The 25,385-nt window shown below is 36.8% G+C and overlaps 1 protein-coding gene across 5 annotated transcripts in view; it reads right to left on the bottom strand.

Moving 5' to 3' along the window:
* Positions 1 to 25,385, bottom strand: part of LOC139979885 (protocadherin Fat 1-like) — a 116,565-nt gene that overhangs the window by 52,740 nt on the left and 38,440 nt on the right. For all 5 annotated transcript variants that reach the window (XM_071991075.1, XM_071991076.1, XM_071991072.1 and 2 more), the window contains exon 3: positions 20,908 to 21,222. In XM_071991075.1, coding sequence (XP_071847176.1) covers positions 20,908 to 21,222 — 315 coding nt within the window. The remainder of the gene's footprint in view (positions 1 to 20,907; positions 21,223 to 25,385) is intronic.

Below are 25,385 nucleotides of genomic sequence, written 5' to 3'. Positions count from 1 at the left end.
TCTATAATAATGAGATCAGTTCAAATTAAAAAAATGCTAATGAAGCAGCTTTTAATTAGTCACCAACTTGAATGAAATAACAACCTATTATTCAAAACCAGATGCAATTTGCCCAAATTAAGAATAGACTTTTCATCAATATAATAATAAGACAAGAAAATTCTTGATTCCATTTGAGGCCCAGACACTATTCTTACTCATAATTAACACTTTTTATCACATGTTCTCTTCAATCCTAACATTCAAAACTTTTAGGGGACCCAGGGTGAACCCTTTTGAACTGTTGTAAACAGGATATAACGTAATTCACTACTAAAACAAATGAGAAGGTGAATGATTGATTAAAAACCAAATTAGTCACTGTTTGACAATCCATCCCCAGCTGTTTATATCTATACTATCATTAGTGCCAACTGGTGCAAAGTTCTCATTACCATACAAAGGAGAATAAACAATATTGAACAACTGTGGGAGAAAAATGTAATCCGGACGTTTATTTCGAGCAAATAGCATCATGATATTCTTTTTCCCTGAAAGACCGCATTTACAGCATGTGTGTATTATTCGGGAAGAGGCAAAAATGAAAGCATGTTGGCGAGACCAATAAACTGAAAACCAAAACTGTTTCCTGATATTTTTCTACCTGTGACAAATATTGAATACAATCGCTATTGTTTTACTCCTTGTTTCCTGCCCCACCCCCCTCCCCTCCTGAATTGTTTTGTTTACTTCCTTTCTATCTCAACAGTGGCCAGGCATTGTTCTACAGCTGTTTTTTATTTTTTATTCCTCTTTTTTTTTCCGTTTCTCTTTTTAAGTAGTTACTAAAACGTTGCTGAATATGCACTGAATTTCCCATCCGTTTTACCAACAACAGTTTGTCGATTTTATACAAGAAATTCAAATTTGAAAATGAATCTGCTCAGATCATATATAACAGAAAGCAAGCTAGCAAGAGAGAGGGAGGGGGGGGGACTATGGGTGGTGGTGGGGCCAATTCTGGAGACATCTCCTACCAATTGTTGGGGTGGTAGAGATCTTTAGATTCAAAAGATTCAAATGATTTTGATACTTATATAATCAGCCTTGAAGCAGCCACATATGCAATTCACATATTTTGTGAAACCAAAGACAATCGGATTTTTTAATTGAATTCTAGCGCCAAGGTGCTGCTTATTCAGCTCACTCAGTTAGTACTTGTTAGAATTTCGTTCCAAGCTTGATTACAAACTCTTATAATTCATATCCCTAAGCAAATGTTAATTAACTCTAGTAAAAGATTGATCACAAATGAAAAATGTCCGTGATGATTCAATGTATTATGATATTTAGCATACAGTATGTAAATCCAAAGGAACACTTCTCTCTGTGAATAAAATCCATATTTTCATTGTATTTTCAGAGACTTCTTTCTTTTTCTTATATTTTCCATGATTATATCAAGTGGGTAATTCAATCAGCTTTGTAATAGTGAAGTATTCACACACTGGAATAATTAATTCTAATCACATATGTACACATACCATGAACAGTACACTGTATACAGCAACACTGCTTTGACGTTATTAACCGACTCTTGAGGGGCTCTGAAATTACCGGGTGCACTTGACTTTCAGAAGTTGTGTTTTCTTGCGTTTCAGGTTAAATTGGAACGGTTTTGCATTTGACGAACAATTTTTCCACCTCCAAACTTGCCGAGTTATATTTCTCACAATGCGATTCCAGTTGATACTCCAAATCTTACTGGGTTGGATATTTACAAGGGACGAGCTTTGCTGTCTCCTCACAACCTCAGCACTATCGTTCTACTGTGCCTAGAATGAACTGGTAACCTTTCAACACTGCGCCCACCCTATATTGACGAGAGTGCTAAGGTTGTGGGGAGACAGGTAAGTGAGGCACGCAGTAAATAAATCTAAGGCACCTTCCCATATTGTCCATTAAGTGAATGATCATAGATGCAAGATTAACAAATATATGTATTGGAACCCAGACACTTTTCGCCTTTTTTATTATCAGTTACATGCAATAAAAGTAGAGTCAACGGTTTTTTAATTTTTTTATCCAAGTTTTGAAATAGAGAACTTGCCTTAATTAATTTTATGACCAATATATTGTATGGTATTTTAGTATCTCCAAAGCATCAAGAAATTTATCAAAATAATTAGTGAATAATATCAAAATCTTCAACCACAGAAAAGGTTTGCAAATACTTAAAAATACTTTCTAGGGAAACCAGTTGATGAAATTGTCACAGACAGACAGACAGACACATCTTCTTTCATAAGGTATATACTGTTACTGGTTTATGTGAAACTAACAATGACAACTGTCACAGAAAACTGAAATTTCACCTAAAAAGCTGTCTCCATCCCTGATGTATTGTAATTCTTTTTAGAATCTTCCTAACCTCACATCAATAGCACTGACCCCTAAGACAAACTTTACAAACCAACAATTTAGATTGGCTGGGGAGCTCCTAATCTCTAGGACTGTGAAGTTGAACTTGGGCAAATCCACAAAAAAAGTGGGTGGGTGGTGTTAAAAGGTCAAAAGGGTGAGGACACATAGGCTGTAGGAGGGGATAGTCTAATAAAAATATTTTTAAACCAGTCTCAGGAATGTAGGTGACTCTGTTGATTAATAGATAATAAACAAAAGATTGACCTTGGGCAGAGAGGAGGGAAATAACTACTATCAGCTTTTAGATTTTTTTCTTCTCTGATGTGAGAGAAAGATTGAATTTGAAGTCCTGAACAATAATTGTAAAGCTATGAAGCAAATTGTAGATAGTTGCAACTGTATATTACAGATTCCCAGAGGAATGGGGGGTAAATAGGTTGGGGAGGGGAACATACCACTAAAAGTAGGTAAGGTTGATTACAATTACTCATGGAAACAGGAAGAAAGGGAAACAGGTTAACTTGATTCCACTGGGTACAGATTGAAAATTGAATTATGTTAGTTAGTACAAGTCATTTTCGCAATAGAAAGAGCAGTGTGGATTCAAAATCCTGCTTTTACACTTCATCAATTATAGAAATATGCCACATAAATGATAAAATGAAAGTGTAAAGAGGTGAACATTTACGATCTTGAATAAACAGAAAAAACCTGGATTTGTTATTTATTAGTATCATAAATCCATACTTCTTTTTTCCATGACAATATTGATATTGGCATCCCTTATTTGGTAATCTTTTAACAGGTACTGTACCCCATCTATAATCTTAATGTGGGACCTATGACCCCTACTGTACACACCCTCTTCCATTTACAATATGACAGGTTCCTCTCCTAAAGATACCCGGGTACCCACCTGAAATGTCTCAGCTTGTTTAATGTAATGTTAACACAGATCTGTAGCTATCGCAAGCACTTGTGCAACTGTGGTAGTTAAAGGTTACTATCAAATGCAAGATTTCAGTACATGGAGTAAGATAGTATAGGACCGGTAGGTGAGCAAACATTCAGAAATATACACAGCTCCGTACTGCCTACACCGAATGAACTGTAGCTCACAAAGGGTATAATAACCCCTTCATTCCTCAAGCCAATGAACTCGACTACCTCAAACAGAAACACAGTGCAACGACATCCAACAACAAACACTCCATCTATTGACCGAAGCACTCGCAAATTCAATATTCTGCAACAGTATTTTATTCCTTCACCGGTAAATTTTTATGAGAAATAAGATTGTAAAGAGAAATTGATTAATTCTTCAGGTTTCATCTTCAATTTCCTCCCTGAGCACTTAAATCTTACCACCGCTCACAGTTCACAGGTTTGTGCCAATGCTCTGCTTAGGTAAAATCAAACACTCCCAGTCTTGAGTATTAACCTGTTTCAGAAGGTTGCAACTACACTGGAAGAAATGCGATCATGTTCCTGTTTTTTTCCCCTTCCTCCCACCCTGTATTTGTTACTTTTTGCCAGTTTGTGTCAGAATCCTGACCTACTTACTATTGTGTCCAGGTGCGCAGAATTTGCTTCATTTTGCTATATTATCGTTAATATTGCTTTTTTCTGCACATGCGTTGCAAAAAAGGTTCCATTTCACCTTCTCAAATTGACAGTCCCTTATTATGTTAAACTTAAATGAATTTATGGAGGATGGTTAATGGGGAGGGGGGGGGGGAGGGGTTGGTGCTGAGTGCTAAAATGTTACCAGATAATAGGCTAGGCTGGTAGGTGGGAAATAGGAATACTGCAGTAGAGTTTAGACATGTAAAAGATGAACATGGTAAATTTAAAAGTTCAATTCCTTCCAATTTAGAAACCTTCCAAACTGTGAAAGTTAAATAGTACTGTGTGTAACAAACCTGTACTATCTTTAGCAAAATTAGTGCAAAACATACATTCCCATCATCACTGGTGGCATGCATTCCTGGAAAAATGCCAACTCTGGTTTATACTGAGTTCAGGTCGAAATTTATTAGCTTCTTCAAATTTGTTTCTAATTTTCTAGTATTTCGGTGCATGATACATTAGATTGTATGTTTCTTTTGGTTCAGAGGTTCAAACAATACTGCCACCCTCAGCGGAGACTTGTATCTCTTCCAACCTCTCCTGCACTAGCTCCAACCCCTTAATACCTCCTACTGATTATGTTGCCGAGTAACATGTTTATTGAGCAAATCTTTTATAACAAACTGGTCATATCTGCCATGCTATTACATTATCTATCCATTACTTTATTTTTTAACACTGCTGAAGACATTCCATATTTTGAACTGTTACCAAACCTCACTCCTTATCAGCATGCTTTGAAATCTATTTTGACTGTTTCCATGGCATAACTATGACAACAGGAATAATACAAATTAATAATTTTAAATAAAGAATGGTCATTAACAAGTAAGTTGTGACAAGTTTACATCCTATTCTTATCACATTAAACATATCACACACTTATCATATTATCACCCATAGAAGCTTATCTAATCATACCATGTTATCTAGACCCATACTAAATCATAAACCCTTTTATTTATTTTTATATATTTTTTATCAACGAATCATCTACGTAATCACGCTCTAATTGTTTTTGCAATCTGTATACGTTTGATGATCATAAACAAATAGTTTTCAGGCCACTGCAAAAATCAAAACTTCCTGATCTCAAAAAACATTTAGCCAATCACACACTTCAGTACAGATTTGTTTCTTTCCATAAACGACTGTATATTACTATTGACATACAAGTCAAAGAAACTTCACATGAATGTGAATAAACATTTTTGTTACTGAAATGAGTACTTTTTCCTTTAAGATCCCTAACATCCCTAATTCCCTATCAGTTATTTTGTTTTGATTTCTACTTTTTTTAAATTTCAAATCTTTCCTACTCACAACTGTTTTTGGCTGGCTCTACTGCCTATTATACACGGTATACTGTATACACATCTTCTCGGTATATAACACTTTACAAAACAGAAGAAGAAAACAAGTGTCCTTTTAAAATATTTTGATGAATATGGAGATATGGAGATATATATGGATGATTACAGAGATTGTTCTGTGTAGATGCCGGTCTACGACCGCTGAAAAATGAAAAACTGCCGACTTATTATTCTCCATAGCTTATATCCAAATGAAATCTAAAGGTAAAACAATAAAGTAATTAACACCTGCAAAAAGAGATAACAGCTGTTCTAACGATACAGCTCGTAAAAAGCTTGCTACGATAAAGCTGGAAATGGTCTGCTGGTAATCATTCCTCTAGCAGCTTATCTTTCTTTTTGCTGCAGAGGACAGATGATGAAATGAAAATACAACAAAAACAAAACCTTTTTTTCGACGTCATTATCAACCGCTCTTGGTGATCACGATCAGCCGCTAGTTGTTGAGGAAGAATGCACATTTTTTATGACATTATGATCCAAGACAAAATGCAAGCCCAGAAACCATAGAGCAAATATTTATAAAGGATTACTTGCTATGCAATATATAGTAGTGTTTGATGGCATAGTTAGATGACATTTCACTTGTCTTCAAAGAGAAGATGGTCTGCCAGAACAGTTCATAAACTGCAAGACTAACTATTAAACCTTCAAGCTTCTAAAAACAAACTCTTTAAATGACATTTTTTTTAGAATAACGGATGTCACATCATTTCATGTCGTTTGGGCAATTGGGAGGATGAATATTTTGATCTCCTTATTTTTATAGTTCATTTGACTGTAAGCATTTTCCATGTGACAATTTTGTCAACAAACTGTATTATTGATCAATGTTGTTATCTTCAGCCATTACAATCCTTCCAAAGACAGAAATGTGGCTATTTCTTCTTCAATTTTTTCTTTTTTGGAGTTAAAGAAATCTGAGTATGGATGAAGGAGGGATATTCAGAATTGGAGTTAAAATTACCTCAACATCACACCAAAAATCTTTGTCATTAGATTTCACAGTGGTGATTTACATAGTAAGGGGAATTACTACTATGCTCCCCTTACATCAGGCACCCATGTAACCAACACTGATTAACACATTAACTACGGCACGAGGAGCGATAGTATATTAATGCCCCGAGGAAGCTGTCTACCCGACGCAGTTCTTAACCTCGTCGTCGTCGACAAACTTCCAATAGTCTCTTGAAAATTAATCTACCGGCATCAAGTCGGGGGAGTAGAAAAACTCCCGTGCATTACTTTAGCTGAGCACATTGTCGACACCCAGGGGAGGTTAAAGAAAAAAACTCACATTTTAGCACTCAAAGAAGACTAGATTTACAATTCAATTAAGTTGCAAAAGCCCTGTGGAGTTGCTTAGTTCTTGGCTTTACCGATCTTGGAGAAACAAGCGAGAGAAAACAGTAGTAGAAGGAGAAATGAAGGTGGGTGAGTGTGTGTAAATATTCAGTCATAATGTAAAATCATTAATTATTGTGGAAAAATGCACAGGTTGTACAGTACTTGGAGAAAAAAGACTCACACAACATTTAAACATTTTGCCCCCCCCCCCCAACCCCAAAAACAAAAGAAAGAAAAAAAATATATCGTTCTATATAGTGTCCAATCATATTTTGCCACTTTTTCATCCTTCGCACATGTTTGTGTAAAATGTGATTTAACACGAACAACCCCGTACAAACATTACTGCACCGTTGAAAGTAACATTAAAGAGGACCGAGTCATATCAGCTACATATTTTTAACCCTGTCCAAGAATCGATCCAGGTGAAACCTATCACATTGCAAATAGTTCCCTGTTTATTCATTATGTCCGCAATTAAATTCCGCCGAGTTTCAATTATGTAACGATCACGTTACGCCAGCCTTCACAGATGAAGATTTTAATTTGCTCAGAGAAGGTGCCACATGGGTGGGTGAGTGAGGTCTCTATCATTTTTGTCTTCACATGTACCTGATTGCACACAAATCAATGTATTTTAAGACAGGATTGCTCCCTGTGTGGGCAGCCTGAGATAAAAGGGTATTAGTCATTACAAGAACAATCTAATACTTGAAAAATTCTGAATGTTTTGGGGGAAAAAACAAAACCTTAAAAAGTCACAAGAATATTATCATCCCTTCATGACGATACCATAACAACTGGTTATTGAATCTCTGAATCTCTTCTATCTACGGACCCTTGACACTTTTGCTCGAGCATTGGTGCTGTTGGAAATTTACCACATAATCCGGAATGGATAGGAACATTTTCGACATTAATATTTACTGCTTTGAAAACATGGCTGTACTTCTCTGCCTTTTTGGAATCTGGGGAATGCTAGCTCTATTGTTAAAGCCATGTGTCCTTCTATCACCAAGCAAAACATTCATGTGAAAACTGGGAAGTTTTCAGTGACAGAACAGTTGTTATTTTGTATTTATTTTCAGCTTATATGTTTGAGTAAAAGATCAGTGTCATGTCTGATTCTCCATACTGCAATATTGCAGGGTGGATTTCTCTCTTGAAAATGGAATGTTTGAAGTAAAAATCTTGAACCACCCTATTAGCAGGTCATCTGTGGGGCCATCTGAGGTTCCACACCTGCCCTTCCTGGACACACACAAAAGGGCCTCCTCTATGGTCCAGAGGAAGTTCTCTTAACTGCTCATAAATTGCAAAAGTACAAGAGATTCCCAGGGTGTACAAATATCAAACACCCTAGGGATGGTAAAATTTCAGGTTCACTGTTACACAATCTGACATTACCAAATTCCAATATTTGGTATTTATTTTGACTTGTCATTGACAATTGTTGGGGGGACCCCATTTACAATTTATTGATTGGGTCAACTGCATGGCTGTTCTGGGGAAAAGTTGAGGCCATCTCAGACCCCAAGCAGTGATTTCCAACAGCAAAGTTCAGAGGTTTTGTTAAACTAAGTGCAACTTTATACCTAAACCACCTTTCAGTTGCTTTTCAACCTCCTTGCATGCAATCCAAGATTTTGTTAAAGGTCATACAGAATTTTTGAGAGAGGCCAAAACTATGATGGCATGATCTGTGCACACTAAGAGAGTCTAAAGCAGTTTTTTATAAAGTTAAAGTTGCAAGGTTTACAGTCTTGTTCTGAGGCCAAGGCCCACTCACACTACTTTACTACAACTAAAGCCCTGGTCACTGGTAACTTGTTACAACCACACACCAAATTGTGCACAATTCAAACAATCCCTGCTGGGCCGCTACAATGCACCACATCTATGTGTCCCCTGGGGAACTTCCCACAGGGTGAAGCCACAAACCAGCGTACACAACCATATTTACAAGTTACCTCTTTAAGTCCCCATTCATACACCTGGCTGTATGGGTATGTCTCCATCGAACCTAAATCATATTTTGCTGCTAACCAGGACAGATTGCAATGATAGAAAGTTTACTATACCACATCACTGTAAAAATGGATTTTACGTAAATTCTTAACATTCTTATATTCTGAATATTTTCAAATTATGAAGAAAGAGAGGATAAAAACCATATTACTAAATACAATGCCATTTGCTATGTTTAGATTACGATTATAGCATTTTAGACATCTTTACCTCTCTCGTCTACAATTGGGGGACAAAACTATATAGACAAACCAGATCTGCTACTGACCTTGGGGTCAAACAATTAACCAAAAGTACCCTTCCAGCCTCCATATACTGTCTCCACATCATTGTTTATATCAACTATCCACTTTGAAAGTGTGGGTAAATTTATTCAATTTTATCCAATAACAACCTCTACCACTAGAATGCCCTTTGTATGCAATAACTGAACAACAACTCATAACTGCGAAGCAATCACCTAGTTTATTATACTTCGTTTCCTGTATCTAAGTTTAACCAAGATCTTATCGAAGATTGTCTATTATTGATCAGCATTGACTGTGCTAGTTTACTTATTCCTTGTTTATACTGAATCCTATCTTCAAAAGAAAGATCTCCTTACCCCTGGGAAGGTCCTATCAACCCTCCAGTGATCAAACACAATTTACTATTTACAGCAGACTTACACAAAGTGAGGTTTCAGGGGAGACAGCAACCTTTAGGTCCAATATTCATAATGCCAATGTAGGTAAGCTCTGTCCTATTAGAGACTTTCATGAAGCATATGTGGGGACTCTGTACAGCAGCATACATCCGTGTGTATGGTATGTCACTGATCAGTGCTACCTAAGTATAGGCCTACTTCTTGAAATTTCACCAGATGAATATTCAGGCAACACAATTAGTACTTACACTTTGCATAAATTTCTCTGATAAATAGACTGCCTTGACAGTGGTTTCAAATCAATATTATAATCTGATTATGGGTGACCATTATTGGACTTCCTAGCATATTTGAGAACAATACATATGACGGTAAAAAGCAAATGCAATATATATAGCTCTTATGAAGAAGATCTGATTGTGTTTGTTACTCTGTGTCCTCTTGGTAAATCCTGTCTCTGTATCGCTATCTCTTTCTCTCGTTAAGCCCCCCCCCCCCCCCCCTACCTACCAAACCAACTAGGAATGTTTCAAGTTTCTATTTCCTGTTTCCACAGGGTTCCACATGCTGTGAGAGTTGGATACAACACCTACTTACTTTCCAAACCATCCTCCACAGACTGGCAAGATGTTTTTACAGCTTTACTTAAAGAGAACTAATGGTGCCTCCAGACAACCAAACCATTTTGAACATTTCATCTGAAGTGACAGACCCATTGCCAAAGATATTAAAGATCAAAGTACCTCACATTGCCAAACAAGCTGAAAGAAGAGCTGGTGTCAGCAAGAGCAATCTGAGATGAGGCTACAATCAGCAATATCAATCTGAAGATGTGGGTCGGGGGGGGGGGGGGAAACTGGGGTAAGGAAAAGGAACCAAGACACCTTACTCACTACAAATCACACAAACTGTGTTGTTGCCTATCGGTTTAAGCATTTTTATTGTTTTGCAAATGTTTTGTAGCGGGATCTTCTTTCAACGGTGGAATGAAGTTGGGGGCATTTGTGTAAGGCCAGAGAGTTTTTTTGAAAGGAAATACCTCCCATCCCCCCCCCCCATACACAATTGCAAGAACGGGGGATGGGTACAAAAAATGTAAAAACTAGAGAGCAGTTAGAGAGGTCATAGATCTGAAAATTGCTCTACAAACTTTGAATCCCAATCTGTTCTTGGTGATGTGAATAGCAGGCTGTATGCATCATCAAGAGGGGAAGAAGAGTCCTTTAACTATAATACCCGCCAGCAACCCACCTGGTAGCCCCCTGTCATACAACAAAAGCACATTAATGTTTATATTGGAGCGCCAGAGGCAAATAAAGCACCTGGTTCTTGGAACAGTTTCAAAGTCCTGTCTACAATTGTTATGGTGTGTGGAAAGACGAGACTTATTGGTTCTCTGAATTTATCCCACACAGAGGTTAGAAACCGCCTTCAAAGACACCCATGACAAAGGTACAACAGTTACCTGGATCTAACAAGCTTGATTTACTGTGATGTACAAAAGATCACAACGGTCTTCTCTTCTCATAAATCAACATTTACAGATCAGTATTTATAGAGCAAGCATTGGAAGCTACAGCTTGGTTAGGACTTAACTCCATCATATGTCATCACATATTTGGTTTCCCTGAAAGGGAAAACTATGGAGTAACTCTCACCGACCTTGCAAAATTGTGAGGGGGGGGGGGGGAGGCGCTGTGGATTGATAAGTCGCCAATGACTATAATGCAGATCACAAAGTGGGTAATTGCCATATACGGTTAGATTTGTCTAAAAGGGCAACATACAGAGACATTGTATTCAAAGCCAAAGTGAATTGATCAGATCACACATTCGGAGTCTGTGCATACCGAGTTCTTCGATGATACCGTCCTTGTTACCTTTCGGGAAACATTTCATAAAGCAGTTATGATTTTGTGTTCAGGGTCAGAATCTATAAAGAAGATATGTATCCTGACCCGAAAAGCTGTTCTAGTATTTCTTACTTTTCTGTGGTCTGTTTTATGATAGAGGGAAATTTTAAGAATAAATCCTACACTGCTTTACTGGTAAATCTCCCAATTATTTCATTGTAGAACACCTAACTCATTAACATGAACATAACAGGGAACAATCAATCGGTGTCCTATAGCAGAATGCTATCCAAGATGGAGGTAAATTGCTATACAAGTACAAAGATGCATACTATTGTGTGTGTGTTGAGACAATATGCATGCAGAGCCTTAAAAACAACTATAAGAAAAATTGAACTTAAAATTGTTTCCTGCATATTTACCCAGTTTTAGGTTACTAGTACCATGGGCCTCCACTGCCCATTCCTACCAGGTTACTTAAAAAGTACAAAGAATAATTTTTTACCCACAGTAGAGCCCAGTAACACTTTCTTTCCTCTAAATATCTGAAATAGCGAGATTTACAAAACTGAATAACGACAGCAGCTAGATTAGACAAAACTTTAAAAACTTCCAAGATTACTTTAAGATCACTCTTAGCCTCTTCCTTTCTACTTCTGCAACATGTCACAGTAACAATTTACTCCTGAGCAGGGGCAAAGAGCCAAGGAGGATTGAGGATTCCCTACGGAAATGAAAAAATCCTCCATTTGGTAGAAATGTAAGCAGATTATAATCCTAATAACATCCATTTGGTGAAATTAAATTTGGGAATGGGAATAAAAAACTGGTTCAACCATCAATTTCAGCTCACTGCCATGCAATTGGGAATTGAGTTGAACTTTAAGACTGTAAACATCACAAAATTTTCACTCCCTATTTTTTTCAGGAATGAGAAGTAGAAAGTATATCTATAAATTCCTTTGTTGGTTTGGGATGCAAATAATATCACTTTTACAAACCTCCAGAATGCAAAGGAATGTGCTTAATTTCAAGCATTTTCTAACATTTTTTTTACAAGAGTGTCTAATTGTGAAAATTACTACCTTAAAATGTTGAAATGGTCTGTTCAAACTTATCAATTTTAAGCAACTATCAACATTAACATTTACACCCATCAAAATTGTAAAGCGGATGTACTAAGCCTCTCAAGCCTACTTCGGACAACACTATCGGCTTTGAGTTGTTATTGACTTTAAAGGATGTCTTTAGGCAGTGTTTTATCATAGTCCGCGAAAATGGACAATTGAGAGCTGGTAAATGTGTAGTCCAAGAAAATGGACAAATCTAAGGGCTGATAATAATTCTATATATAGCTGTTGTTTTATCAAAGTCCACGAAAATGGACAATTGAGAGCTGGTAAATGTGTAGTCCGAGAAATGGACAAATCTCAGAGCTGGTAATAATTCTATATATAGCTGTTCAATGTTAAAGGTATTCACTGTTGAAAATATACTAGATCTCTGAAATGCTCCTTTTAAGGCTAAAATTGATGATGTCAGCATCTCGGTGTGGACTGAAATGTTTAATATTTTGATACGAGAATGTAAACTTCAGCGAAACTGATGTGATGTAAAATTTGGTTACGAAAATGCCACCAGCTAACGTCCACTCTTGTCCAGAAAAAAACTGTTTTAGTCTACTCATATCCAAACTGGGAGAAAACACAGTCAGTAAGATACAAGCTCTTTAACAGTCACCAGAGTCTATGTCATCTCGGCAACCTCTCATCGATAAGAAAGATGAGAAGCCCGATCAAGGATGAGGCTGTATGCTGCCTCTTAAATTCCTGGATAAAAGCGACATTGCTATTGAGAGCATCATTCTATCCCACTCTTGAGCAGTTCATTGACACTTCATTTTGATTCACACGCACACATCTATCCTCGAAGGAACACTGGATATTTTTTCTCCATTTATCGACATCCCCTCGGTAATGAAGCAGTAAAGATGTAGAATCATGGAGTGAGAGAGATAGTTAATATATAGGTTACGTACCCCGTCTAACCAGACTGGGGAAGCCTAACAGTAGAGTAAGACCCTTTTACCGTTACAAAGCATCCCCAAAGAACGGCTTATGTTTGTGCCTTCTTATGCTGCTTATCTGTTAGCTCCTTATCTGTTTTTTTTTCACTTCTTAACATTTTACTTTATGATTTAATTTAAGCTTTCTTCTTCACAAGAATCTGATAAATTCTCGACTTGAATTTTCAACAAAATATATTCTCGTCTCTCATACTGATCTATCCGATCTATCATCGATGTAATAATACAAAAGCGTTCAAAGTTTATAATAGACAGGTCTCAAAATTGATTCTGTTTAACCCATGGGGCATAAAGGCCATTCAACTATTTTCTGTTCTGCGCATACGGCAGCTTCTCGCATTTAGTCATTGAGTCCAAATACCAAACTTACCGATTTGATGAAGTATCTCACTAAAAATAAGACTGCAACTGATGCAAAGTAAGATACCCTTCTTCTGTCTTTTCTCCAAATGTGAAGGTTAACGAGTGATCATTAATGAATTTGATTGGAGTCTGAATCCTCAAATTGCATCACCTGGTTTTTATGTGTGTTTACAAGTGTGTGTGTGTATAGGTGTCTGTGTGTGTAATATTATAAACTCACATGCAAATTGCTGAGAACATTGGAAGTGGGGGGGAGGAATGGGGGAGGATTGAGAGAGGGACATGAAGAGGAGGATAGAAGGTTGACAACAGAGTTATTGTTCTCTTACTTTTCCTCTAAATTTACTCTTTTAATGTGAAATATGACATACAGGCTTGGGGAGCCATTCATCTCCCATTAAAATCTGTAACTGGAGGAAGTTGTTTTGACTGTGTCCTAAACTACCACCTTAAGAAAACACTTCATGAGACCCCGATTTTCCTTCCACCCACACACAGTTGTACCATAGTGGTAAATATATTTACACCCCTCAGTCAGTCATTTCACATATTTTCAATTGACATCGTACATGACTTTGAAATATACACAGAAAATAATGATTTTCAACAATTATTGGACTCTATGGGATACCTCCCACTTGCTGCCACTGAGCTTGCTCAAAGACATAGTTACAGCTGAAGAAAATGCTTGTAATTCAAAGGCATGCCTACATGTGCCCTCAAGTAGTGGAACCTAATTAAGCCATAATTGGGATAAAATGATTGTTATACATACACCTGGGTTCTACACAGGTTTAGGGCAATATACATCCACCAAGTCAGATTTAGATGCAGGTCTACTAAAGAGAACAGAACCTGAGGGTGCAAGTTCTGCTGAATAACAAACATCGGGTGGGTGTGTTTAAGCATTCCCTAGATAATAACCCCAGGAAGAAAATTATACAATTTGTGAAATTTTGTAGAATGTTAACACCCTAACTGGCTCAGCTAGTTGTCAAAAATGCTGCCTTTTTACAGCTCTAAGATTCAGAACAAAGACACTGTTATTTACATTAATGTAAATTACCATCCCATTTCACACAAACATTAAGTTTACAAAGCAAACGATATAAACGACCTTGCAATTCTGATTTCTTTTCTTTTTTACTTCATATTTCTCAAAATGGATTCTAAAAAGTCAATTTTAATTGTTTTTGAAAGATTCGAGAAAGTTTTGGCTCAACTGATGTTTGAACCACTAGCTAGTAGGATATCTCCTTTTAAGTAAAACAATACATTACTCATAAAAAATCTATTTATAATCCTCCACACAACTTTACATTGTTGATTGTTTACCTTCTCTGAAAAATTTGAGTAAATGGTCATATAAATGTATTGGATGGGAGTTGGGAAGTGAGGAGAGGGGGAATGGGGGGGTGGGGAGTGAAGAGGCTTGAGAGACTGCTTGGAGCACAGTATCAAACCCTTCACACTGTGACCCTTCTGACACCATCCATTACAAGCTGTTTACAACACACCTCACAAAACATCTCTTGATTACTCAAAAAGCCTTTCTACTGCAAATGCTTCAAGGAAATGATCGGTGACAATGACATAAAACCAAGCCAGTGCAAACAAGGAGAGAATATAGTTCTCCTAAGAGCATTAAAGATTAAGGAAGGCATGTCTTAATAAGTTTGTAGGATTCTAGAGAATAGCCTAGAGTTTAACTGTCCACCAAGCCACTTATATCATGGCTTTCTCTTTCAATACCGCTGGGTACAGGCAATCAATTTTGGACATGTGTTACCACCAAACTGTTATTGTGCTAAAGCACGGATTTATAGCACATAAATAGAAGGAGAAGATAGAATTGATGGATTATTCCTGAGGTCTTAGACTCTAAGAGGATGAATGAACCTTGTGAGAGATAGCAATAGAAGAGATGAAAAGATTGCCAAGAGTGAACAACCACCAAAATATGAGACATGTGTCTTTTGAACAGAGACTACATCATGAGTTTTGCCTATTGCAAACATAAGACATACTTTGCAAACAATATCATTCATTGTTAATAAGGTTTTAGTCATACTGACTATTAGGCTGGTCTATTTTTCCCCTTTGTTTAGTTTTGGGTTTGTTTTTTCTTATCATCCTCCCCCAACTCCCCCATCTCTCCCCGAACTCCCCCAACTCCCATTTTCTTTGTCACAATTTTTTCTGGACATCAGGGAGTGCATCAACAAGCTATAAATAATGATGCACTGTGCTTTGGCTATCTTCACAAAATAAGCGCATTTTTTAATTTTCTTTTTATTCATAATAGAAACTTATCGATACATTAGGAATCATAAAATGATACTTTATGAGGACGTTGTTGGGTGCTATGAACTATTTCATGATACCAACAACCCACATTTGCACTGTACGTCAATACACTCAGTAAGGCCAAACAGTACACACACAAATAAACACACCATAACTTGTACGTATCATGGTGGCTGCAACTCCCCTATAACATTTTGAAAACAAAATATTGCTCTGAAGTTTCTCATTTTTGTCCCCATTTTTTTCTAGCTAATTATTAGACTTCAATATCTGACTCAATATCATCAAGGATGACATGTGACTATCAGATGATTTACTTCCATCTTTGTTGACTTTGGGACACGACTAGCTGATTTAGCTAATATTTTACTACTGAGGGTGAAACATATTTCTGCTTCCGGCAAACTGGTAAAGCTAACTGACACCAGGATGCATTTTTTTTAAGTTTGTATTATTAATCTTTTTATCATCACAAATCTTAATTAACAAAGTCCAAATAAATCTTTGTCTTTGATATTCATCTTAGTTCGTCAAGCGATTGAGTAATCGTACCAATCGGCAATCGTTATCGCTATTTTTATCCAAGTCCTTAATCAGTTCATACCACCAGGGATTCCTACCTGAGATATATAGTGTTTCAAGTCTTGCAAGATACTGTTACAAGCACAGTAGAACAGAGTGCACTTAGCATATATATATGCAAAGACATGTAAGCAAGTAGTGTAATATTGATCTACTGAGTACCATTTTTCATTGTCTACTTTCAACAACTCTTTGTTTTTAGTAAACAGGAAAGAAATCCAGCTCAGAAAAGTTGTAATGACCAGTGTTGAAATTCTCTTTTCCATTAGAATAAAGGAACCAAGAAAACCAAGACTTACTAATCCTTCTAACTGTCTGTGCCACTTAATAAACCTTTAAAACATGTGTTGTTCTGTTTCTGTGTTGGTTGCCTTCCTAAGAAGATAGCCCTGTAACTTCCTTAACATTTATCTGCACAGGCAGTTTTAACAGATAATTATCTAAACATGCCTACTAATAAACTGTTAACAGATCTGTTATTAAGATAAATTAATTTTTTCCTCTCTTCAATTGTAAAAGCTAAGGGTGCCATTCAGCAACATAGCAATGGCAATCCCCCACCCCCCGCCTACCCCCTTCCCCCATCCTATTGTTTATCAAAGATACCAAACAAGCCATGAATATCAAATGTAAACTGTTTGATAAAAGAGTACTGCTATGCCATTGAAACAAACCATGGAGCCTATTTCCTTTCAATTTTATCAGACAAATTCAAAGGTTAATAATGTGATGTAGACAATGAGTCATTGTTCAAATATTACAATAGAAACTGGAAATTGGGATTGTATCCAAATCAAACATCCACCCCATGTAGATGACAAACATTAAGTTAGCGGTGTGATCTGAGCGTGCTCAGACGCCCTGGATATGCATCCCTTCTAAGTATGTTTGTTTGTCGGCAGTCCCTGTGTAACAGAGTGGGGCACACTCGTGCGATTCCCTATTCAAGGGCAAGAAAGCATTAAATGATTGCAACCTTGGATATTGATTCTAGACTGATCAACAACAATAGGCCAATATTTCTGTCTGAGGGATTCCTTTCTTCAAAGTCTCTTCTCCAAAAGAGTCTTCACAATACTTGTTATTATAGTTGGTTATATTTGGTGAAAGTAAACAAATTCTCACTATTCATTCTAGGCTATAAGACAGGGCTTATACTATTTAGTGTGTCTTGAAGTTTGCTTTTGGGACGACCAAAATTATCCTTCAGATTGGACAACCAGTTTTATTTACAGTAATACCCCTTCAGGTCCTATCCTCCATTACACATTAATCCTATATGAAACAGCCAGCATTGCTGTTGCACTACCATCAGTATAGTGCCCAATTTTTAGTAAGCAGATAATTGCTAAACATTTTCAGAACCACTTTCCAGGATGTTGAGATCCTCTAGTATTTTCCCAGACAACGATGGGTTTTAAAGTAGACAATGATATCTCAGATCTTAGGGACATTACTTTACTGATAGATGAAGCCACGTTTATCGAATGTGAAACATGAAATGAACATTATTTGACTTTCTATTCACCTTCAAACAACACTATTCGCCTTTAAAAACCAGTGTGAAAACACTACCGGTGGTAATAGTATAAATGCTGAAGGCATTGATTGAGTTTGGCAACTTTCTAACAGTTGTTGTTCACTAATATTTATGCCATCTTGAGATATATATAGATACATATTACGGCTCTTGTTAAAAGCCATCATTGCCAAACTTATGCCACAAAATACTCTTTTAACGTACATATTTTAAATTTAATATGGATACAACTCTGAAAACTGTTTAGAGTTCTTTTGCTTCAGACTATTGGCAAAGATTGAAAGTTTCTTATATATAAATGAAGTTCTAGTAATTTCTTTATTCTTGGCTGGATCACGTTAAGCACAGGAAACTATTCGAAGAGTGAAGAAAATTTCTTCCGTGCGTCTTCCATGATTCTTCAATGATACATTACTGCTGCCAATTAATCATTAAATAATTTATTAATTTATTCTACCCATGTTCAATCTTGTGGCTACTTTATTTTTTATTTAATGTTGTCGACATACAGTACTTTTGGTAGAAACGAGAACTGTTCATTGTTTTCTTTCAAGATTCAATTAAGATTATAATTAGTTTCTCATTGTAAAATATTTAAATGTGTGAATTTTTAAATTTGTCAATTTCATATCATTATAAGGAAAGTGCGTCTTTGATAATTCAGCAGAAACATCACTGCTGCCATTTAATCATTAAATAATTAATTAATTTATTCTACCCATGTTCAATCTTGTGGCTACTTTATTTTTTATTTATTATTTAATGTTGTCAACATACAGTACTTTTGGTAGAAACAAGAATTGTTGATTGTTTTCTTTCAAGATTCAATTAAGATTCTAATTAGTTTCTCAGTGTAAAATATTTAAATGTGTGAATCTTTAATTTTGTCAATTTAATATCATTATAAGGAAAGTGTACCCCACCGCGACAGACATGTGTCTGCCAAATAGGACAGAACATCAATCATGGTGCCATTTTATCACGCGTACCATCTCACATATGTTGGCGACCATATTGTATCACTTTAACACTTCAAAAAATCTTGCAGAATCTTGTTTTCCTTAAGGTTCAAATTTCTTTTTTAATTAGTGTTTTATCGATCTAGTGCAGATACATGAGCTACTAAACATTGTCAGTGGGTGAATATAGCTTTAACTCTGTATATGTTGTCGTAAACATGTTGTTTGTGCCGTAGGTGCATCTACGTCAGTTCAGACAATGTCTTTCTCTCTACAGTAACTTGCATTATAATTTATAGCCTCAAGAATAAACTGAATAATGTAATGATCAATTAGGGAGTTTTGACAGTAAATTTTATGGTTTTGTGTAAACTACACGACGTCGATGACTGTGTAACTGTTTTTACAGATTTTGCTCCTTTCTGTTTCGATAAATTTCCGAATTACGGGGGAAAAGAATCTTGAAATGCTTGACGAAAGCAACACAATAATACTATTAAATTAACTTCAAGAAGAAATGTATACAAAAAGATAGAAGAAGAATGAACGGAAGATGATCATATGTTTAAGCCCACATCCCAATCCCTTGCCACCCCCCCCATGAATTGCAACTCTGGGCAGATATTTTTGCAGACCATCTTCTTGACTGCAGTCCAAGAAATAGCAGAAAAAACTACCACTTTTTTTCATCACCAGGTGTGACAATGTGTCAGTCACACAATCACAGTCAGAATGTTAAGAAACCTGCTGGACTGTTGAACACTTTTAATGATTGGTGTCATAGTGAAATAGGTTGTTCTCCCTTCCACACAAAGAAACATATCCTAGTTTCGTACAGGATTTAGATCCAGTTTCCTTTGAACTCGGAGCAGAATCAATGTGATGTTCCAAAAATACAAGGACGAGGTAAATCTTCCGATCACTAACAACAAAACTAGGTCACATTATTATTTCAACCCCTGATTGCCTTCTCACAAATCTTCCAGGAAGAATGTAATAATTCTGTTACAAATGTCTACATCATATGCATACTGCTATGTGACGATACATAACTCAAATAACAGACCCCTCCCTCCCCATTTTCTAAAGCAAACTCACTTTAAAGGGGCACTGAAGATGGTGTGTCTTGTTTAATCAGACATGAAGAGGGGAAAGAGGATGGCAAAGTGAATAAAGAGGAGGAGCCATCAGAAGGGTGGCCTGATTTCTCTCGTGGAAGAAAAGAGAACTAATCCGAGGTAAATCAGAGCAAACAACGACAGGCAATCAAGTGACATCAAAACTATGCTCAAGTGACATCAAAAATGTAGGTTTTCAAACTAGAGGGGCTTCTGAGAGCTTGACCGGGGATTGTTGATGAGAAAGAGAGAAGATGAGGAGGGAGAATTGACTCAGCTGAAAAACAGTAATCTTGAGATGGTTAAGTTTCAACTGGTGAAAACCACCTCAGGGACAGAGGATCATCCTTACTGACAGAGAAAAATGTTCTAGCAGTTTCAAGAGGAGTTGAGGAAGAAGCAGAGAATGCGTCTGATTGGAACGGCGAGAAAAACTTATTCAAAAGAGGGGGAAAAAGTAACGGAGAAGAAAATATGTGACATAGATACTGCAAACTTCACTGGTTTTTGTGGTGTTCCATGAACATAGAAGTCTAAGTGGAAATTCAGCAATTTACCATTTTACACATGTGAAGGATGGATGAGGATGTCCCACATTCATATAATTTTCTCAACATCCAAAATAAACACACATTTTTTACATCTTCACCGCTCTCGGTACGAAACTTACCTGTAGTCCGATCGATTTGAAACATCCTCCTGATTTTCTTAGATGGAATCTCAAAAGTGATATTCTGACTCTCTGTTTCATCCAAGTCCTCCACCTCAACTCTGATGATATCCGTCCCGGCTGCTGAGTTTTCCGGGATGTAGCCCCTGAAGACCGGAAGAGTCGGGAAGGGGGCATTATCGTTGACGTCAGAGACCTGGATGTAGACCTCTACGATGGAATGCAGGGGGACGGCAGCGTTGTCCTGAGCATAGACTGTCAGCCAGTAGTGTGATTGGCTCTCACGATCCAAGACAGCTTTGGTACGAATAATGCCTAGGATTGAAAGAGATATGAAATCAAATATCTATGCGAATTCTTTCTTTCTGTGTTGCAGAATACCATATACAGTAAAATTGTGTGTTTTACGAACGGATGCAATGACAAGAGTAATTCCCGCCGGCCTTCAAAAGTCAATTAAACCTAATTTAATAAAGTTTCTAATGTGCATTAATAGTATTAACAGAAAATAATGATCTTCAACATTGTTCCAAAAATTTATGGAAGACAATTGGTATTCTTTTGAGGTAAAGTTTGGCTCTACAAACGTCAAAGGAAAAAGTAGATCATGAAGGTGACAGGTGGGAATTGGACCTGAAGAGAAAGTAAGAGGTCCTAAAGGAGCAAGTCCCAACAGGGCAAAACTTATCCACTTGAATGGGCACAGAAAACATGGCCACTGAGAAGACCAGTAGGTTAGACTGGAATTTACAACTTCATCAACTATTTTTAAAGTTTCATTCTTCCGGCCCCCCGCCCCACCTCTAATTGGGTAAGAGGAAAAGGTGAGAGGAGGGAGGAAAGCAGATGTGATAGGAAGGATGATATGTTACAGAAGTTGAGGTTTACTGAACTGAAACAATCTCTCTTTGCTGATGTTGGTTATTCCGAACCCAACGAGCAGATGGATTGTATTACACTACATAGATATATACACTGCACAGCAGCCAAAGACTGTCCAAATCCCGAATTTATGCCAAACTTTTTCATTTGTCTGATTAAAGTGATCAAACTTAAATCAAAACATTATAAATCAAAGACATTTTACCGTACTTATATATGTTGGTATAAACATAATCATTCATAGATTTGCTACAGTTGACATATGATAATTAACACTGTATGAGCCATGTGTGCACAAATATTTGCAATTTCTTGATTAGTACACACACGAAGGCAGAAATTGTCAGAAAATTTATGGCTCTACACAAAAGACACATCTGCCTCTGCAGGGCTAAGAATGCTACTACCAGGAGCATTTTCACCTTTCATAATCTTTATTTGCGTCCTCTAACTTCCAAAGATATCTTATACCCATAAGTCAGTCCCGTCTCCCATTAACAATGTGCTTTGATAAACATGTTTTTGACTTAGCAGACAGGTGATGTAAATGCATGGCTCTTTGTCGTGACATATCCTGAATAACTGAAATATTGAATTTATAACCAAGCCTGCTGACATTTGGGTATAATATGGCAAAATATGGGCTTCCTTATGATGATATAGGAGGGTAGAGTCTAGAACATAACAAAAGATACTGAATCACTGAAATAAGAATATTTAAAGAGAGGGCAATATCATTGCCGGTGACCAGATTTGGGTAGGTTGTACTGGTTATTAATGTTTCTAGATTGTGCTAGACTTTGTAGTTTAAAGAGCACTTGGTCTGTCACCACTATCTACCATGCCCAGGAATTCCCAAATCTTAATGGTTTGGAAATTTTGGAAAAACCGGTAACTGCTACAGTGTATTCCATTATCTTGCCATCCTCCCACTCAACTTCCCTCTCCCCCCCCCCCCCAACAAAAAAAGGGCATATCAAACTTTCACAGTTAGCAGTTGGACTGTTCTTGTTGAGATTTCCACACAGTAGCAGCTAGGACCTTCAGAATGTTATATTTGAACATTTCTGTAGCAAACTTGGCTGGCAGAGATGTTGCAAACTTAGAAGGCTACATAGTGTTCAAAATATCACTACATGTACGATCCTAGCAGTTTATTGATATCGGAGACAGTGGGTACAGGACGACAACCCAGAGCACCACTCCCGGCACCTCTGATGTACAATAATTCGATAATTTTCATCTCATATTCCTGTATATTTCTGTATATGGTATATGTATTTACTGTTTTATGTATTTACTGCTTTTTGTCATTGTATATTCTAGATTGTTTGTAAAGCGCACAGATGTATCGCACGTAGTGCACTATATAAGATTTTATTTACATTACATTACATTACATAATAAAATTACATACAGATTCAAGTACAGATCTTTAACTTCCTACAAATATGAAATCCAAACCATATCTGACAGCTCTGTACACATAAAACCATAGCACTCCTTCACTGATTAGAGAGGCTGGATTTCAGTCCCAACTTATTTGGGATTTAAGTGACACACAGGATTCAGGATTTGTAACAAACACACTTTTCCTCTTAAAGCGGCATTTTGCGTTGGGTGGCTTTTTTCCACTTTTTTAACATGTGCATCGATTTTTTTACATGTATCAATCATAAAACAGCAATCTAAGATACCATCCAAGTTTCACCCTGCCAAGAGCGTTAATTAGCGAGTAATTAACGATTTATGTCGATAAATGAGAAGAGTGTCCTCGACAAATTTCACAGTTAAAATTAATCGCATACAATTCCGCCAAACCCACTAGTTTGAATTCAACCAATCAGAGATGCAGGTTTAGTTATGAGCCGTTGCTAAAAATAGATTCAAGACTTCGCGTTGGTTGTACCAGGGAGTTGTTATGCAACTCCCTGGTACAACTGCCATATAGACTGTACACAAATCAAGCGTGGTGTTATATTACGTATCTGTCAATGACGTTCGTAGAGTTTAAATATTCATATTATGGGCGAGGTTTATTAGGTTCCCAACGGAAAATATCTTGGAGAACAACAAAGTTGAAAGTTGCAAATTTTTCGACTTTTATGCCACCATTTGAAGTAAAATATAAATAGATTAGCTAGTTATGTATGTCGTTATGGCAAAGTGGAATCAGTGAGGTTGAGAAAAATCGTAGAAAAGGACGCAAAATGCTGCTTTAAGCACCTAGCAAAACACACATACAGATAGCTAATTGTCAAACATGCCGAGGTCAATACACTCTTTTTATAGACCACACTTTCCTTGATCACCTTCTGTCTCCTCCTCCTCCTCATCCTCCTACTACTACTACTACACGCCCATTTTCAAATTAATTTATTAGAGGGAAAAAAACACATCAAGATCTCCATGGTAATGATAACATCATTTACCTCTTCTGCATCCTCAAGGCTAATTGGACTCGCCTAATCGGAACAAAAGGCAAATACGGTCTCCAGTGATTGGAGTCTTTCAAGAGAAGACTATCAGAAACTACTGCTAGAAGGCTGTAGATCTCTTTGTTCAGTTTTATACTGGACATTTTCTCTAAACTGTTTATGAAATCTTAAACTAAAGAGGAAAGGGCCTTGACGGATTGTTTTCTTTAATTAATATTATATTTACATTAGTTTAGTCATGAAAAGTTCATGGGCAGGACAAATGGTTGCAATGACTCAATGTTACAAGCAAAATACTAGATAGGTTGACACAAAAATTAATTTGGAAAGTTTCTCCTTCAGAGATTATACAGCTCCTTCTTGCCAATATACATGATAACCTGTTCATTTTTCACACATCCTCGGGGAATAATTTAGTGTTTATATTTTGTATATCATTTTTTTTCTTTTTTCCTGTTATTTTTATGGGTTTTCTCCTTTATTTTTTCCTCACATAACACTGAAAGCACCACCAACTATTCTGTATACAAACCACACTGCTACACATAGTACACATATTTGCATTTTTGTGTAGCAATATGTCCATGTCACATAGCATGTTGTTTGAGAAAAATAGATTCTTGAATCGACACCTACTTTTTCCCCCTACCCTACACTACCCCCTTCCCTCTACCTATACCACCAAAACCCCTCCCTCCACCAACAGCAACTATAGTAATTCCAAGTTTTCCCTTAAAATTGTAAATATTCCCAGCAGCTCCTACCAGTTTAGTAATAATCCCCATAATTAAATACTCAAGTGAATGTTTGCTTTGTTAAAAATCTGTACTAGCAAGGACTTATTTTCTATAACTGTGCTTGCATGTTCGACTATAACGTTTATTTTTAAAAAACTGTCGTCGGTTAAGATTGCTATCCTTTTACTACAGTGGTGTTATTACAAGCTCGTTCCGTGTAGTTTATTAGACAGTTTATTAGAGATACATCTTTCAACCGATTTTGATGATGATAAACACAAATCGTGTGCTTCACTCAGTCTGTCGAGTACAACTCACATTGCTTATTAACTGGCTGGTTACACATCAAGGCTGGCAATATACCGAAAAGCAAACATGGGCACGGAAATTACAAAACCAACAGAAAGCAAACTTGTCCAGC

This window comes from Apostichopus japonicus, chromosome 14 (genome assembly GCF_037975245.1).
Source record: "Apostichopus japonicus isolate 1M-3 chromosome 14, ASM3797524v1, whole genome shotgun sequence".
NCBI lineage: Eukaryota > Metazoa > Echinodermata > Holothuroidea > Aspidochirotida > Stichopodidae > Apostichopus > Apostichopus japonicus.
This window is presented reverse-complemented; position numbering and strand designations above follow the sequence as displayed.